The sequence below is a fragment of the Ranitomeya imitator genome, chromosome 3 (genome assembly GCF_032444005.1).
Source record: "Ranitomeya imitator isolate aRanImi1 chromosome 3, aRanImi1.pri, whole genome shotgun sequence".
Lineage (NCBI taxonomy): Eukaryota > Metazoa > Chordata > Amphibia > Anura > Dendrobatidae > Ranitomeya > Ranitomeya imitator.
Window position 1 is genome coordinate 61,918,427 of NC_091284.1, and position 16,759 is coordinate 61,935,185.

General features: G+C 46.2%; 1 protein-coding gene across 4 annotated transcripts in view; it reads left to right on the forward strand.

Annotated features, from left to right (window-relative positions):
* LOC138672692 (stomatin-like) overlaps positions 1-16,759 on the forward strand; it is a 179,527-nt gene that overhangs the window by 142,011 nt on the left and 20,757 nt on the right. For 2 of the 4 annotated variants that reach the window (XM_069760908.1, XM_069760907.1), the window contains one exon: positions 16,125-16,252. In XM_069760908.1, coding sequence (XP_069617009.1) covers positions 16,183-16,252 — 70 coding nt within the window. In that variant the 5' untranslated portion in view covers positions 16,125-16,182. Of the gene's footprint in view, positions 1-50; positions 216-5,157; positions 5,353-16,124; positions 16,253-16,759 lie in introns of those variants that run through there. The other 2 variants (XM_069760906.1, XM_069760905.1) reach the window with 2 other exon arrangements.

Here is a 16,759-nt window from a genome sequence, read left to right on the forward strand (position 1 = left end):
GGTCACTAGAGCGCGGGGTGACGTCACCGGCGTGGTGCGGCGGCCATTTTGGAGAAGACCAAAGCCCGGCAGATAGCAATGGCCTCTGATGTGGGCGGTAAAATCCGGAGCTTCATTTTACAACCCCGTAATGAAATGTTACAATTGATTTTTTAATAATCTATTCGGTGACATTTGTCTCTGCAACAAAGTGCAGTCCCTGGGGGTGCAGACAAGTAAGTGACATTTTTACGGTTAAAGAAAAATATAAAGCATGGCAAATGAAACTTGGGGGTTGCTGTAAATGGCGACCAATCAGGTTGCAGCTTGTATTGTTCAAAGGGCTGGTGACAAATGATAGCTGGATTCTGATTGGTTGTAATGGGGAATTTAGTCCTCGCTCCCAGGTAGCATAAATACTGTGTTTGGTTTTTTTTTTACCATTTTTTTTCCCTTGAAAAGCTTCTTCATAGAGACAGTGAAAAAAAAAACATTTTAGGCTATGTTCACACATTGCGTTTTTTTTGCAGTTTTTTTATGCAAATATAAAGCTGCATTGTACAGTACCAGCAAAAGTTATGAGATTTCAAAAGTCTCGTTCACACACATTGTTTTTTTCTCCCTGACTGAAAACTGCTGCGTTTTTGAAAACTGGAGCATGTCAGGTATTTCAGTTTCCTTTTCACCCATAAAAAGCAATAACGCAGCAAAAGAATGAAGGTATCAGGTTTTTCAGTGTTTTTGGTGCAAAAACCTAAGGAAGTCGCATCATTTGTTTTTTTTTCCGGGGGGGAGGGGGGGCACTAAACTTTATGAGCGTGCACGAGGGACAAAAAACGCAGAAAACACGCAGCAAAACTTTCTTTTTGGAAGCAGCTTCTTTCCTGCCAAGAGAGCAGATTTTGCCTGAAGGGAAAAAAAAATCAGCAATAACGCAGCGTGTGAACATAGCCTTAAGTGCAGAATTAAGGCTTTTGGTCATTTCCCCACATGGCATAAATACTGCGCAAATTCCACTGAGTTTTTTGTGCAGATAATCTGCGTTTAACCGTCCAAGCAAAGTGGATGTAATTTCATGAAAACGCTCGTCTGCTGTGTAAAGAAAAAAAAGAAGCAAAAATCGCATCAAGTAATGAGGTAAATTCATAAAAAAAAAAATGCAGGAAAAATGCAACGAGAAGAGAAGATTGTTGTTGCATAGTTTGGTGGGCACAACTGAAAAAAAAACTGCAGCATTTACACTAAGACCACGTGCACACGTTGCGGAAAGATGTGCGGATTTTTCCGGACTGATTTTGGTAAATCCACAGGTAAACCGCACTGCGGATTTCCTGCGGAATTACTGCGGATTTCATGCGGTTTTTGTGCAGATTCCTCCTGCGGTTTTACACCTGCGGAATCCTTTTTTGGAGCAGTGGTTTACACCCGCACAAAGAATTGACGTGCTGCGGAATAAACAACGCAGCGTTTCCGCACAGTTTTTTTCCGCAGCATGTGCTACAAGGGTAATAGCGCAGATCGCACGCTTTTTCTTCACCTGCGCGCAGTGGATTCGGCACTTGGACATGCGCACACCACTACGCCACCAACGGAAAGCTGGGGAAGAAACAGCGATGTCACCACGCCCACCTGACCTGACCAGCCTGATTGACAGGCGAAAACGGCGACTTTGGTAATGTATTTCGCAGCATAGGTGGGGAATCAGGGTACACTACATACACTATTGTAACGCACAGCGCAGGCCCTATTTAACAGTATTTTTATCTCAATCTGAAAAAACGGGGTGACAGGTTCCCTTTAATGACCTATCCACAGAATAGATGTGTGATCAGTGGGTTCGGACTGTGGGACTACCACAGATCCTGGGCTCATGTATGGCCCTCGGTGCATTCATTGTCATAAAGGGTCATTTCAGATGCCTATGAGTAAGGACACAAAGTCCTAAACGCGTCAGGTGTCCGGGGGCTGTTTGACCCTTGAGATGCCTATGAGTAAGGACATAAAGTCCGAAACACGTCAGGTGTCCGGGGGATGTTTGCCCCTTGAGATGCCTATGAGTAAGGACACAAAGTCCGAAACACGTCAGGTGTCCGGGGGATGTTTGCCCCTTGAGATGCCTATGAGTAAGGACATAAAGTCCGAAACACGTCAGGTGTCCGGGGGATGTTTGCCCCTCGAGATGCCTATGAGTAAGGACACAATGTCCGAAACACGTCAGGTGTCCGGGGGATGTTTGCCCCTTGAGATGCCTATGAGTAAGGACACAATGTCCGAAACGCGTCAGGCGTGCAGGGGATGTTTGCCCCTTGAGATGCCTATGAGTAAGGACACAAAGTCCGAAACGCGTCAGGTGTCCGGGGGATGTTTGCCCCTTGAGATGCCTATGAGTAAGGACATAAAGTCCGAAACACGTCAGGTGTCCGGGGGATGTTTGCCCCTTGAGATGCCTATGAGTAAGGACATAAAGTCCGAAACACGTCAGGTGTCCGGGGGATGTTTGACCCTTGAGATGCCTATGAGTAAGGACATAAAGTCCGAAACACGTCAGGTGTCCGGGGGATGTTTGCCCCTTGAGATGCCTATGAGTAAGGACATAAAGTCCGAAACACGTCAGGTGTCCGGGGGATGTTTGCCCCTCGAGATGCCTATGAATAAGGACACAATGTCCGAAACGCATCAGGCGTGTGGGAGATGTTTGCCCCTTGAGATGCCTATGAGTAAGGACACAATGTCCGAAACGCGTCAGGCGTGCAGGGGATGTTTGCCCCTTGAGATGCCTATGAGTAAGGACATAAAGTCCGAAACACGTCAGGTGTCCGGGGGATGTTTGCCCCTTGAGATGCCTATGAGTAAGGACATAAAGTCCGAAACACGTCAGGTGTCCGGGGGATGTTTGACCCTTGAGATGCCTATGAGTAAGGACATAAAGTCCGAAACACGTCAGGTGTCCGGGGGATGTTTGCCCCTTGAGATGCCTATGAGTAAGGACATAAAGTCCGAAACACGTCAGGTGTCCGGGGGATGTTTGCCCCTCGAGATGCCTATGAATAAGGACACAATGTCCGAAACGCATCAGGCGTGTGGGAGATGTTTGCCCCTTGAGATGCCTATGAGTAAGGACACAATGTCCGAAACGCGTCAGGCGTGCAGGGGATGTTTGCCCCTTGACATTCTATGACATGTATGTTTTTACCTTTTTACAAACAATGGCTTAAATAAAAGAAAATTAGAATTTTTATGGAAATCGCCTGGTGCTGGTTTTTCCTTTTTGCCTGCATTTACAAGTGGACTCCAGCCACATTGAACCTGTCACCTGTGGTCCTGTGATACTCTGGTGAGCACTGTGAAAATCCTTTTTCCCCTTCTCCCATGTTGATTTATGACAAACTGATGGAAGTATGATAAAAAAAAAGCCACTAATGAAACTCAGACCACGTTTCTCACGATGGAAAAAAACTAATGTCTGATAGAGACATTAGAGATGGTACATTCAGCACACACATGGGCATGCACACTATCGCCGTATAACACGATGTGAACATATTCTGCCGTCTTGTTTCTTTGTATCCGAACCCGCGCTTGCTTCTCATCTTTGCCGAGTATCCAGCACATAGGTGTACTATACATACAAGGTCTCTGAGGGGGTTGATTCTCCGGAGTCCGGGTGTTGCCATTGTCACTTCTGTTTCGCTCATAAGTATTTTAATTTGGCAATTACATAACATGTATATTTCATTATGCTACACACCAGCACCTGTCTCTCCATATCTCTGCCGGATGAGGGGTTTGTGCACACAACATCTTTTTAAACTCAGGTGAACCAGCTTCAGGAAACACCAGCTTTTTTTGCTGCCTTTAAAGCACTAAGCCAGGCGTGTTCCGCCTACGATTTTGGGCTCTGTGAGGCAGTGACCAGTGTCGCATGCGAGGGTCGCTTATGTGTCCCCCCCCCCAGGATGCGTGTGGAGGCATATTGAGGCAAGCTATTCGTCCAAGGCAAATTTAAGAAAACCTGTTGTGGGCTTTTATTTTAAAAACGGATTATAGGATGGTAATGGGGCAGTACGTTTCTTTTCTGGACGGGTTTTCCATGTGGCCTACGACCACAGGTTCTTTGTAAAAACCACTGAAGCAGAGTGTTGGGTGTGTCAGTTTGGTCTTGCAAGCATGCAGAGCAAAAGGCTCTACAGAGCTCCACCTGTGTGGGGTAACAAAGGCAAATGAAGCCAAAAGACCTGGCACCCACAGCGTACACAGCGGTGCAGTCGCCCACGGTAACCGGTCTCAGAGGTGGACTGGTGTGTTTACTGGCTGTGATCCAGAGGATATGTTTCCCAGCTGCGATCCAGAGGATACCGTGTGCTGTGTATTTATATGAGTTGAACATTAAAACAAGTTTTGCTTTGAACTTTGCTGGGTCACTGCCTCATCACTGCACAGTGTGGATACCGCTGCATTACAGGCTCCCACTGACTTCTTTATTTAGTTTTCTGCATCTTCCAAGTGTAAGTCGAATGAAGAATGGTCAGTTCACGTCTTTTGAAACATGAAGCCATTAGATGACAACTAAAAGACTGAACATATGAATAGCAAGTAGTTTTTACATAAAAATTAGTGATGAGTGAGCATGCTTGGGTAAGGTGTTAGCTGAGTATGCTCGTTTCCTAATCGAGTATTTTCTGTGTGCTTAAAAAAGGCCTCGCATGTTTTGTGGCTGTTCAACAGCCGCAACACATGCAGGGATTGCCAGTTTGTTAGACAATCCCTGCATGATTAAAGGGAGATAATTAAAAGAAAATAATAAAACAGATGTTGACTTTACAATGGGTGCCAAATAATATTCAAGAACCATAAATGCCATAATTTTACAGGTGTAAGTGTAGGAGGGTGGTGCTGTTATGGACAGTAAGGAACACGCTGTTACTTTAAAAGACTGCACCCCCTTGTTTTGCAGGATGGAATGTTCTGCTTTTCCCCTGCAATAGACTGCATGAATGAACTGGACTAGGCAGATGGCAGAGGTTGAGCCTGAACAGTGTGTGTGAGCTGAGGCTGCTGCAGAACTTTGTGCTGATAGTTGCAAGAGAGGAGAACTGTGTCCTGATATAGCTGCAAGAGAGAACCCCCAGCCTGTAACAGAGTGTACTTGTGAGATTTGACAGACTTTTCCGGGTGCAGCGAGGGTGGCTGTCCTGTGTTAATTCGATAAGCCACGAAGATACCGAGAAAAGGATTTACAGTTTCCCGGAGCACCTCCAGGACCCAGAAGCAAGGAGGAGACCACGTTTCACGGAGCTAACAGAAAGCCATGCGCAAAACCATACTAGAATGTTGGGGATCCCGCGGGACTGGATCCGAGTCCCCAACATCACCGTGAGTTTGTTCCTGTTTTGTGCATGTTAGGGCCTAGTGTAGGCTTCAATAGCCAGAACACGGCAGCCGTGAGGCCTGCTTAGTAAAGGCCAAGGAGGTTATACGTAGAGTAGCATCATTCTTTGTTTATTGTTTGCATTTACTTGTGTCACATATATTGAGTCTGTAACAGTTGGAGCACCATGCTATTTTACGGACAAGCTAAAGAATATAACTCTTGTAAATTATCTTTTGCCATTGCATACCCCTGTTTGCATCTTCCTCATCCACTTCATTCCTTGCCTTCCAATAAATCTACCCTTTGTTGTTTGCACCTCATCTTGTGTACAGTAGTCTTCCTGCACCATAGTGGTCCCCTGGCCATCGCTTCAAGTGGTGCTGCAAGCAGGGTACTGTCACCAAGATGGAGGCAGCAGACAGCAACTGCGGGAATGCTATTGTTAATGGAGATGCTGTGGGCATTGGTGGGACTCCTGCAAGGTCACTCCCTATGGGCACCATATTTAGTGTGCTACCAAAGTTTGACGGCAGTAATATGCCACTTTCCGACTGGGTGTCCTGGCTGCAAAGCACCCTGAAGATTTATAACATCAGCCCAGACTTTGAAGCGGACATTGCTTTAATTGCCCTAGAGGGAGAAGCCCGTAGAAACGTCTGCCTACAACCAGAACTCACCCACAGTACCCTGAAGGAGCTAGTGATGTTCTTGGAAGAGATCTACGGCGAGACTGCTAGCGCCGGACACCTTCGCACCAAAATTTTCTCTAGGCTGCTGCGGGAAGAAGAAGGAATTTCTCAGTATGCAACAGCACTGCAAGAAGTGTTAGCGGAGGTGCAGAGAAAGGAGGCGGATGAATTTGGCGGCATGGGCTCTAAATACCGGATACTCCGGGAGCAATTCATTCTGGGACTGCTCAGCACATCCTTGAGGCGAGCACTGTCAGAACGGGTCCGGGCAGATCTGGCTCTTCCGTTTCGTCAAATCCTGGTGGAAACAGTGGCACGAAGTAAAGAAGAGAGCTACGCGTCTGGTGTGATGTGTGTCCAGGGCGCCAATACCAAAAGGGACCTAAACCATCAGGAGGTGCTGGTCCAGGTGGTGCAAGACTTGCAGTGGTCCCTTGTCAATGTGCAAGAGAAACTGACCCAGATGGAGCGAAGAGTGGGGGAATTACAACAGTCTGACCCACCGTACTCATGCAACCATTCTTCGGCCCGACCGATATGGGATCAGTGGGAGCAAGCCCCCTCCCGTCAGGCATCAAAGGCACGAGGACAGGCTCGAGGTGACCCTCGGCGAGGAGGAGGCATCCAATGCTGGGAATGTGGAGGACTGGGGCACCTTGCCAGAGACTGTCGTAACTATACTCAAGGCCAGCAGAAGCCGCCGTTAAACTACCAACCCCCACAGTAGTGCGGCACTCTGCGGGGGAGGCGAGGAGAGAGGTCGCTCCATATCATAACGAAGACGTGATTGCTGGGTGTCCCATCCTACATGCTGAATTCGAAGGAGTTCTAGTGGATTGCCTGATAGATACCGGGTCACAAGTGACGACGATGCTAGAAACGTATTTCAGGCAGAATTTCCAAGCCCTGGCCAAGCCAGCAAAACAGACATCGATCCGGTTGTTTTCTGCCAACCAACAACCGATCCCAGTCACAGGGGTCGTGTGGATGAATATCCAAAGGGATCCTGCTAGTCCCTTAGCCTATCAAAGAAGATGTGCATGTAGTACTGGGAATGAATATCCTATGTGAAATCGATCAGATTATGTTTACCAAACAGGGACCTGGATATTGGAAGAAGGCTACTACACATAAGCCTACTCAAGAAGCCCTTCAACGACTGATCCGCGTCTGTGGGACGCAGAAGAGTGTGCCATCTTATCAGACGGTAGGGGTCATCAGAGCTCCTGGTAAAGAACCTGTAATCCTGCTTCCCGAGCGAGAAACTATAGTATACCTTCCAGTGGGGACTCATCGCAACCTTGACGGGTTGGAAGTGATTGTTCAGCGTGTGGTAGGCGGAGGAGTGGACCAAGAAGTCATGATAGCTCGAACGATAGCTGTAGTCCAGCGAGGATACGTCCCCATAAGAGCTTTGAATGTGGGCCCCTGGGTGGTCAACTTGCCATGAGGGACAGATCTGGCCCTTGTGTACCTACATAAGGGTGAAGTGGTGAGTCAGAAGGAGATGTCTTTATATCCGAAAGAAGGTGCGGGGTGGACCCTAGCAGTTGCTGCGATGGGCGAAGAGATGCCATCCCCGGAGTGGATGGGTCATCCTTGATCAAATGGAAGTGGATGTGAAGGCTCTGGGCCCTGAGCGTGTGCAAGCAATAGAAACTATGCTGTGGGAAAATCAGGCCGCATTCGCCCGTCACGCCAAGGATTTCGGCGGTACTGAAGCCATCACGCATGAGATACCGACCGGAGAAGCTCGTCCAATTCGAGAACGATACCGGCAGATCCCGCCCAAGATATATCAAGAGGTGAAAACATTACTGAGGCAGATGCTGGATTCAGGAGTGGTGCAGAGTAGTCAGGGCCCTTGGGCAGCCCCGGTGGTGCTCGTCAAGAAAAAGGATGGGACCATCCGGTTCTATGTAGATTACAGGAAACTCAATGCCTGCACTGTTCGAGACTCGTATCCGTTGCCCCGCATAGAGGAATCCTTGACAGCGTTGGGGAAAGCTAAGTACTTCTCCACCCTGGACCTAGCAAGCGGATACTGGCAAGTAGCCGTGGCATGGAAAGGCAAAGAGAAAACCGCCTTCATCCTCCCTATGGGGCTGTTCGAGTTTAACCGGATGCCCTTCAGGCTCTCCAATGCTCCAGGCACATTTCAACGGCTGATGGAAAAGTGTTTGGGAGACTTAAATTTTGAGGCTACCCTGATCTATCTGGATTACATCATTGTGTTTTCAGCCTCATTCGAAGAGCACCTTGTCCGGCTTGGACAGGTACTCGGAAGACTGCGGGCTCATAACCTGAAGGTGAAACCAAAGAAGTGCCAGCTCTTCAAGAAAGAGATCGAGTACCTGGGCCACATAGTGTCACAAGATAGAGATCTACCCTCGCGAGAAAAAGTAGCTGCTATCCAGAATTGGCCAGTCCCTCGAACAGTGAGAGAACTCGAGGCCTTTCTGGGACTTGCCGGGTACCACCGCCGGTTTGTTAAAGACTTTGCGAAGGTGGCCGGGTCCTCTCAATGAGCTGCTGAGGGGGATCACTGGAGTGCTGAAGACCCAGTACATCCCTTGGGCCCAGAGACAAGAAAAGGCCTTCCAGGCTATTAAAAAAATGCCCTTACCTCAGCCCCGATTTTGGCCTACGCAGATTTCGATCAACCGTTCCTTTTGTACACAGATGGTAGCCTTCATGGACTTGATGCAGTACTTTCTCAGATACAGGATGGACATGAGAGAGTCATCGGGTATGCCAGCAGGTCCCTGCAAGACAGCGAAAGAAACCCTCACAATTACAGCTCCTTCCGTTTAGAGCTCCTGGCTCTGGTGTGGGCCATGACACAGAAGTTTGCGGGCTTCCTGACAGGGACCAAGATTCAAGTTCGAACAGACAATAATCCCCTGGCCCACCTTGAGAATGCTAAACTGGGGGCCTTAGAACAACAGTGGGTGGCTCGCCTAGCCATATTTGACTTTACCATCCGTTATCGCTCTGCTGCCGAAAACGCAAATGCTGACGGGCTGTCAAGAGTGACTGTGGAGACTCCAGTGGGGGATCTCGATGAGCAACTCGAAGAGGAGGAAACCCCAGACTTTCGTAAGTTTAAGCCCCCAGTGGTTGCGGCCCAGTCAAGAAGGGAGGCCTGCGCATTACCCCGGTCCCTGGGGATAACCAATGAGGAATGGGGACATGTTCAGGATGAAGACGAAGGGCTGAGACAGATGAAATGGTGGGTAACTCAGAAGCGGAAGCCTGGCAAACGAGAGATATGATCTGGACTCTGAAATGAATAGTGTGTTACACCAGTGGGATAGACTGGAAGTGCGAGAGTCAGTGCTATATCGTAAGAGACAACAGCCAAAAGATATGGAAGTAAGGTGGCAGGTTGTCATCCCAGGAAGAATGGCTCAAGAAGTAGCTAAAGAAGCCCACGAATTTGGAGCTCACTTCGGCCCCACAAAGACCTACCAATGGTTACAGCGGTATAAGTATTGCCCCCGGTTGGAGTCTGTAGTTGAAGAGGTTTGCCAACAATGGTGAGTATTTGACTTCATTAAGAGTACCGAACAGAGGGCACCCATCCAGACCATACAAACTAAGGAACCGCTAGAAGTCTTGATGATCGACTATCTCCTCGTGGGACACTCGGCCCGGGGGCTACAGTACTGTTTGGTGATGACCGATCATTTCTCTAATTTTGCAGTAGTCACCCCGACTAGAGATCAGACTGTGGAATCGGCGACGCGAGCCATCTGTCAAGACTTCATCCGGGTGTATGGGTGCCCAAAGCACATCCACTCCGACCAAGGCGCATGTTTCCAAGACAAGGTGATGGAAGAACTGTATCGTATCTATGACATCGAGCGGTCCCGGACCACCCCTTACTACCCTCAAGGTAACGGAGCATGTGAACTCTTCAACCGAACCTTACTTCAAATGCTGAGAACGTTGGAGGAGGATAAGAAGGCGTGTTGGCCAGACTACCTGCCAGAGTTGGTTTGGACCTAAAACAATTGGGTCCACTCCACCACGGGTTATACCCCCTATCTACTGCTGTTTGGAAGAGCTGGACGAGAGATCATTGAGCTGAATTTGGAACAGCCAGAGGAGCTGATGGAGTGAACTGTCACCTCATGGGTGAAAGAGCATCGGCAACGATTACAAATGATACGATGGTTGGCAGGTCAGCAGCTGCAAGAAAAAGAACATACGGGCCGCAAACCGACAAGAGTTACCGCTCCAACCCGGAGACCAAGTATTAGTCAGAGAGAACCGCCCCAATTGAAAACTACGTAAGAGATAGGAAGTACAGCCTTACAGAGTAATCGAGCGAGTGTATGCTAATGGCCCTGTCTACAAGGTGCAGATTGAGTGAGGCGTCCGCCCCTAGAGTACTTCACAGAATTATACTGCGGCCCTGCCGGCCTCAGGTCTGTTCTACACCATTGTCGCCTGAAGGCACTACTCCACTTCCTGAATCTGTCATGCCTGATTGTGAAATCGATGACGAGTGGTGGACCGTCCGTGACACAGTAGGGGTTCCTCAGCCGCACAGAGACGGTAATCCCATGGATGTACCAGTACCGCTACGCGAGGACGAGACCAGACAAGAGCCCACGATGACTCCTGCAGCAAGTGTTCCTCTGGAAGATAGTCAAGCCTTGCCTGACAGCCAAGAGCTTCGGAGATCCCAGAGGTCTAATGCAGGGGTTCCACCAGTCCGATATGTAGAACAGTGTGCTCTGTCTGTTTTTACAACTTTGTTGCCTCCCCTATATGTGCTGTTTCCGCATTGCATGTTCCTTCATTACACTTTGACCTTGATGCTGTAATGGCCGAGGACCACCATCATTAAGAAGGGAGGCATGTAGGAGGGTGGTGCTGTTATGGACAGTAAGGAACACGCTGTTACTTTAAGAGACTGCACCCCCTTGTCTGGCAGGATGGAATGTTCTGCTTCTCCCCTGCAATAGACTGTGTGAATGAACTGGACTAGGCAGATGGCAGGGGTGGAACCTGAACTGCGTGTGTGAGCTGAGGCTGCTGCAGAGAGAACTTTGTGCTGATAGCTGCAAGAGAGGAGAACTGTGTCCTGATATAGCTGCAAGAGAGGACCCCCAGCCTGTAACGGAGTGTACTTGTGAGATTTGACAGACTTTTCTGGGTGCAGCGAGGGTGGCTGTCCTGTGTTAGTTCGAGGAGCCCCGAAGATCCCGAGAAAGGGATTTACAGTTTCCCGGAGCACCTCCAGGACCCAGAAGCAAGGAGAAGACCATGTTTCACGGAGCTGACAAAAAGCCGTGCGCACCACCGTACTAGACTGTTTTGGGCCCCCCAGGACTGGATCTGAGTCCCCAACATCACCATGAGTTTGTTCCTGTTTTGTGCACATGTTAGGGCCTAGTGTATCCTTCAATAGACAGAACATGGCAGCCGTGAGGCCTGCTTAGTAAAGGCCAGGGAGGTTATATGTTGAGTAGCATAATTCTTTGTTTATTGTTTGCATTTACTTGTGTGACATATATTGAGTCTGTAACAGTTGGAGCACCGTGCTATTTTACGGACAAGCTAAAGAATATAACTCTTGAAAATTATCTTTTGGCATTGCATACCCCTGTTTGCACCTTCCTCATCCACTTCATTCCTTGCCTTCCAATAAATCTAACCTTTGTTGTTTGCACCTCATCTTGTGTACCTCATCTTGTGTACAGTAGTCTTCTTGGACCATGGTGGTCCCCCAACCATCGCTTCATAAGAACGAAGTCTCACTGTCCATAATAGACAATAGAGTAATATCACTCGGTAGATCAGTGTTGGACACAAAAAGGAAAAGAAACATTAGGAAGCAAATTAGATAATGATATACAATGTACAGTATATACATTCTCATATCACATTGTTATTGTAGGATAGTAGGATAACCCATTAATAGTTCTGGGGGACTTTTATATCCCAATAGGCTGTAGAACAGGTTTTGTGAGTTAGACTTTGGATGCGGATTAAAAAACCAGGGACATGAGTCCAAGTAGATCATTCTCTGCTCAAAAAAATAAAGGGAACGCTAAAATCCCACATCTTGGATATCACTGAATGAAATATTCCAATTTTTTATTCATTGCATAGTGGACTGAGTTGAGAACAATAAAACATAAAAAATATCAAAATGAATATCCCATGGAGGTCTGGAGTTGGAATGATGCTCAAAATCAAAGTGGAAAATCAAATTACAGGCTGATCTTCAGTAGAAATGCCTCAAGACAAGGAAATGATGCTCAGTAGTGTGCGTGGCCTCCACGTGCCTGTATGACCTCCCTACATCACCTGGGCATGCTCCTGATGAGGTGGTAGATGCTCTACTCCCAGACCTGGAGTAATGCATCAGTCAACTCCTTGACAGTCTGTGGTGCAGTGTGGAGTTGCTGGATGTAACAAGACATGATGTCCCAGATGTGCTCGATTGGATTCAGGTCTGGGAAACAGGCGGGCCAGTCCATAACATCAATGCCTTCATCAATCAGGAACTAGTGACACACTTCAGCCACATGAGGCTTAGCATTGTCATGTATCAAAAGGAACCCAGAGCCCAGTGCACCTTCATATGTTCTCACTATGGGTCTGAGGATCCTAATAGCAGTCACGGTACCTCTGGCTAGCACATGGAGCCCTCCAAAGAAATGCCTTCCCACATTATTACTGACCCACTCTCATACTGGTCATGCTAGGGGATGTTGCAGGCATCTCCAGATTCTGTCACATGTGCTCAGTGTGAACCTGCTCTCATCCGTGAAGAGCACAGGGCTCCAATATTGAATCTGCCAGCCTTGGTATTCTCTGGCAAATGCCAATTGCCCTGCATGTACAGACCAACACCCACTTGTGGATGTTGGACTCTCATACCACCCTCATGGAGTCTGTTTATAACAATTTGAGCAGACACATGCTCAGGATGCATTATCATCTTGAAAAATGATTTCATCATTCCCAAACATCCTTTCAATTGATGGGATAAGAAAAGTGTCCAAAATATTAACATAAACTTGTGCATTTATTGAAGATGTAATGACAGCCATCTCCCCAGTGCCTTTACCTGACATGCAGCCCCATATCATCAATGACTGTGGAAATTTGCATGTTCTCTTCAGGCAGTCATCTTTATAAATCTCATTGGAACGGCACCAAACAAAAGTTCCAGCATCATCACCTTGCCCAATGCAGATTCGTGATTCATCACTGAATATGACTTTCATCCAGTCATCCACAGTCCACTAATGCTTTTCCTTGGCCCATTGTAACCTTGTTTTTTACTGTTTAGGTGTTAATGATGGCTTTTGTTTAGCTTTTCTGTACATAAATCCCATTTCCTTTAGGCAGTTTCTTACAGTTTGGTCACAGATGTTGACTCCAGTTTCCACCCATTCGTTCCTCATTTGTTTTGTTGTGCATTTCCTGTTTTGGAGACATATTGCTTTAAGTTTCCGGTCTTGACGCTTTGATGTCTTCCTTGGTCTACCAGTATGTTTGCCTTTAACAACCTTCCCATGTTGTTTGTATTTGGCCCAGATTTTAGACACAGCTGACTGTGAACAACCAACATATTTTGCAACTTTGCATGATGATTTACCCTCTTTTAATTTGATAATCCTCTCCTTTGTTTCAATTGACATCTCTCGTGTTGGAGCCATGTCAGTCCACTTTCTTGCAACAGCTCTCCAAGGTGTGATCACTCCTTTTTAGATGCAGACTAACGAGCAGATCTAATTTGATGCAGGTGTTATTTTTGGGTATGAAAATTTACAGGGTGATTCCAAAATTTTTTCCTTAGAATTGAGTGATTCCATAATTTTTCCCCTATGCTTGGTTAAAAATAGTAACCATTATTGACTACCACTTTTTTTGTTCTTGATTTCTTTTAGAGTTTCTTAAAGCCAGAAAGTTGCCATTTGAAACAAATTTAGTTTTGTGCCATGTCTGTGATCTGCTTTTTTTTCTACAAAATTAAACAACTGAATGAACATCCTCCAAGGCCGGTGATTCCATAATTTTTGCCAGGGGTTGTGATAGGTCCAGGGGGTGAAAAAAAAGATACTGATATCTCAGGCCAACATCACTGCCCCATGATCAACCATGTGTGCTCAATGATGCACTGCACCCAATCAAAGGCTGCTCAATGATGTACTGCAGCCAATCAGAGGCCACTCGATGTACTGCAGCCAGTCAGTGGCTGATGATCAGCTGCAGCATTTAGATTTTGTCTGAGCCGGGAGCATAGTTAGCTTTTTTATTTGGTCCTTTCACAGTTGCTCTAAAGGTTGGTGGAGCTGGCCCTCATTGGCATAAAAACACCAAAAGTAGCAACATTTTTACTCAACTAAGAGTTGTGCAAAAAGTGTGACCTTCTAAGCAGTTTAATACCAGAATTCTGTCCTGACAGAGAGAAAAGTGTTGGTGCATGCCTCTTAATCATTGATTTTTTTTTTTTTTTACGTTTTCGTTCAGTCCCATTGCTCCAGTGTATAAAATCCAGCGCATTCATCTCCCTTTGCTAACTTTTGTTAAAGAACAGGTCATTCTACAGAGCTCGCTGATTCCAGGAGGGAAGAAATATTGGTGTTATTGAAAATTGGTGTGAAAAGTGGAAGGCACGGCAGTAACTCAGCCATGAAGTAGAGACCATGTAAATTTGCACAAAGAGAGGACACCGAGTGCTGAGGAGCAGAGGGCATAAATGTTTCCATTGTGCTGAACAAAAACTGTGCTGCAGATGGTGTGGGTTTACAAAGCCAATCAGCAATGCCAAATGTCAGATTGAGTGGCATCACCACTGGACCCTGGAGCAGTGGAAACATGTTCTGTGTAGTGACGGATCACACTTCTCTATCTGGCATCTGATGAACGAGCCTGGGTTTGGCGAATGCCAGGAGAATGTTACCCGCCTGACTGCATACTGACAACTGTAAAGATTGATGGAGGAGGGATAATGCTATGGACTTGTTTTTCGGTAGTTGGTCTAAGTCTTTTAGTTTCAGTAAAGAGAAATCTTAATACTTCAGCATAAAAACATTTTGGATTATTGTATGCTTCCAACTTTGGGGGAACAGTTTGAGGAAGGCCCTTTTTTATTGTCTCCTTGACTGTGCCCCAATGCACAAAGCAAAGTCCATGGTTGGGAGAGTTTGGTATGGAAGAACCTCGCCGGCGGCACTGAGCTCGAACTTTAACACCTTTTGGATTAACTAGAATGGAGATTGTGAGCCCGGACATTTCCTCAATCACTGTCAAACCTCATAAATGCTCTTCTAGATGAATGGGCCAAAAATTCCCACAGACACCTCCAAACTCTTGTAGAAATTCTTCCCAGAAGAGTGGAAGTTGTAGCAGCAAAAAGGGGACCACCTCCATTTTAATGCCCATGGAATTAAAATGGGATGTAAAAAAAAGGTTCTTTAGGGTGTAATATCCATTTTTTTGTCCATCTAGTGTATTTTCCCATGACTAGCTCCATCAGACAGCATCTACTTCATGGGTGCAACCTAATGGCCACTTCACCAAAGGCCAGATCTATGTATAGGGGTGAAAGGGTGCTCCTGGATTCTGCTAGATGGAATTTCATGGCAGACGTCTGTCCATTGAAACCCATTTTTGAGTTGATCCTTGACAAGATTCCAGTTGATCACTGGGTTTTAACATAGTGCCCCTGTAAACAACATATCGGGGAAATACTCTTTTTTTTAATCAATTCTCACCTGTGCTAAAGCCCCTGTGCCCAGCCTATTAATATCTTCTAGAGGGTGAATCCTGTAACCCAATTCCAGGTGACTTGTCCTCGTTCATTATTGTGGGTGATCCTGTTGCTCTACAATATATCGCGGTGAAGGATTATATTACAAAGCCTGTAAGTGACATGGAAATGATATCTTGGTTACCGCTTATTGTTTACAGCTATGGTCCATGTTCTTCTGTATAAAACATCTCATCCCATCACTTGTAAGTCCACAAAATATGAGTTGTGTCTATCGCTGTTGAAGATCACATCTATATGAAGGTTTGTTGACGTCAGTCCTGTTTTTTACTTGCATGTACAGTGAGGAAAGACGCCATACTGGGATATGTGTTCAGACGCATAACAAAGTGCAGCCAGATATGGAGACCAATGACCAGGAGAAGCCGGGACGATCTGTGGACAAACAGACCCATGCAGAACCAGACCCTGGTAAGATGAGTGTTTTTGGGACGTATTGATTGTTTATAAAGTTACAGTTGTGTAGAAAACAATTTATTTTGCTACAAAGGAGTTCTGTAAAATTCATGGGAACTAAGTAAATTTTACTAATTCTGCATTTTTCATGTCCATCCAGTTAACCATCATTTTTTTTTAAATTTCAATTTATGTCTCTTTCCACTGGAATAATACACAGTGATGTCTAAGTACAGTAATGTTTTAACTAATAATTACTATTTTTGGATAAACAGTATATATCCATAGTTTTCATTAAAGGGAACCTGTCATCAGTCTTGGCTGATATAAGATGCGGCCATCACCTTTCAGGGCTGATATACAGCATTCTATAATGTCTATAATGTCAGCATTCTATAATGTCAGCATATACAGCATTCTATAATGTGAGCATTCTATAATGTCAGCATATATAGCATTCTATAATGCTGTATATAAGCCTCCAACCCGACCTGGAAGAACTGAAAAATAACTTTTATTATA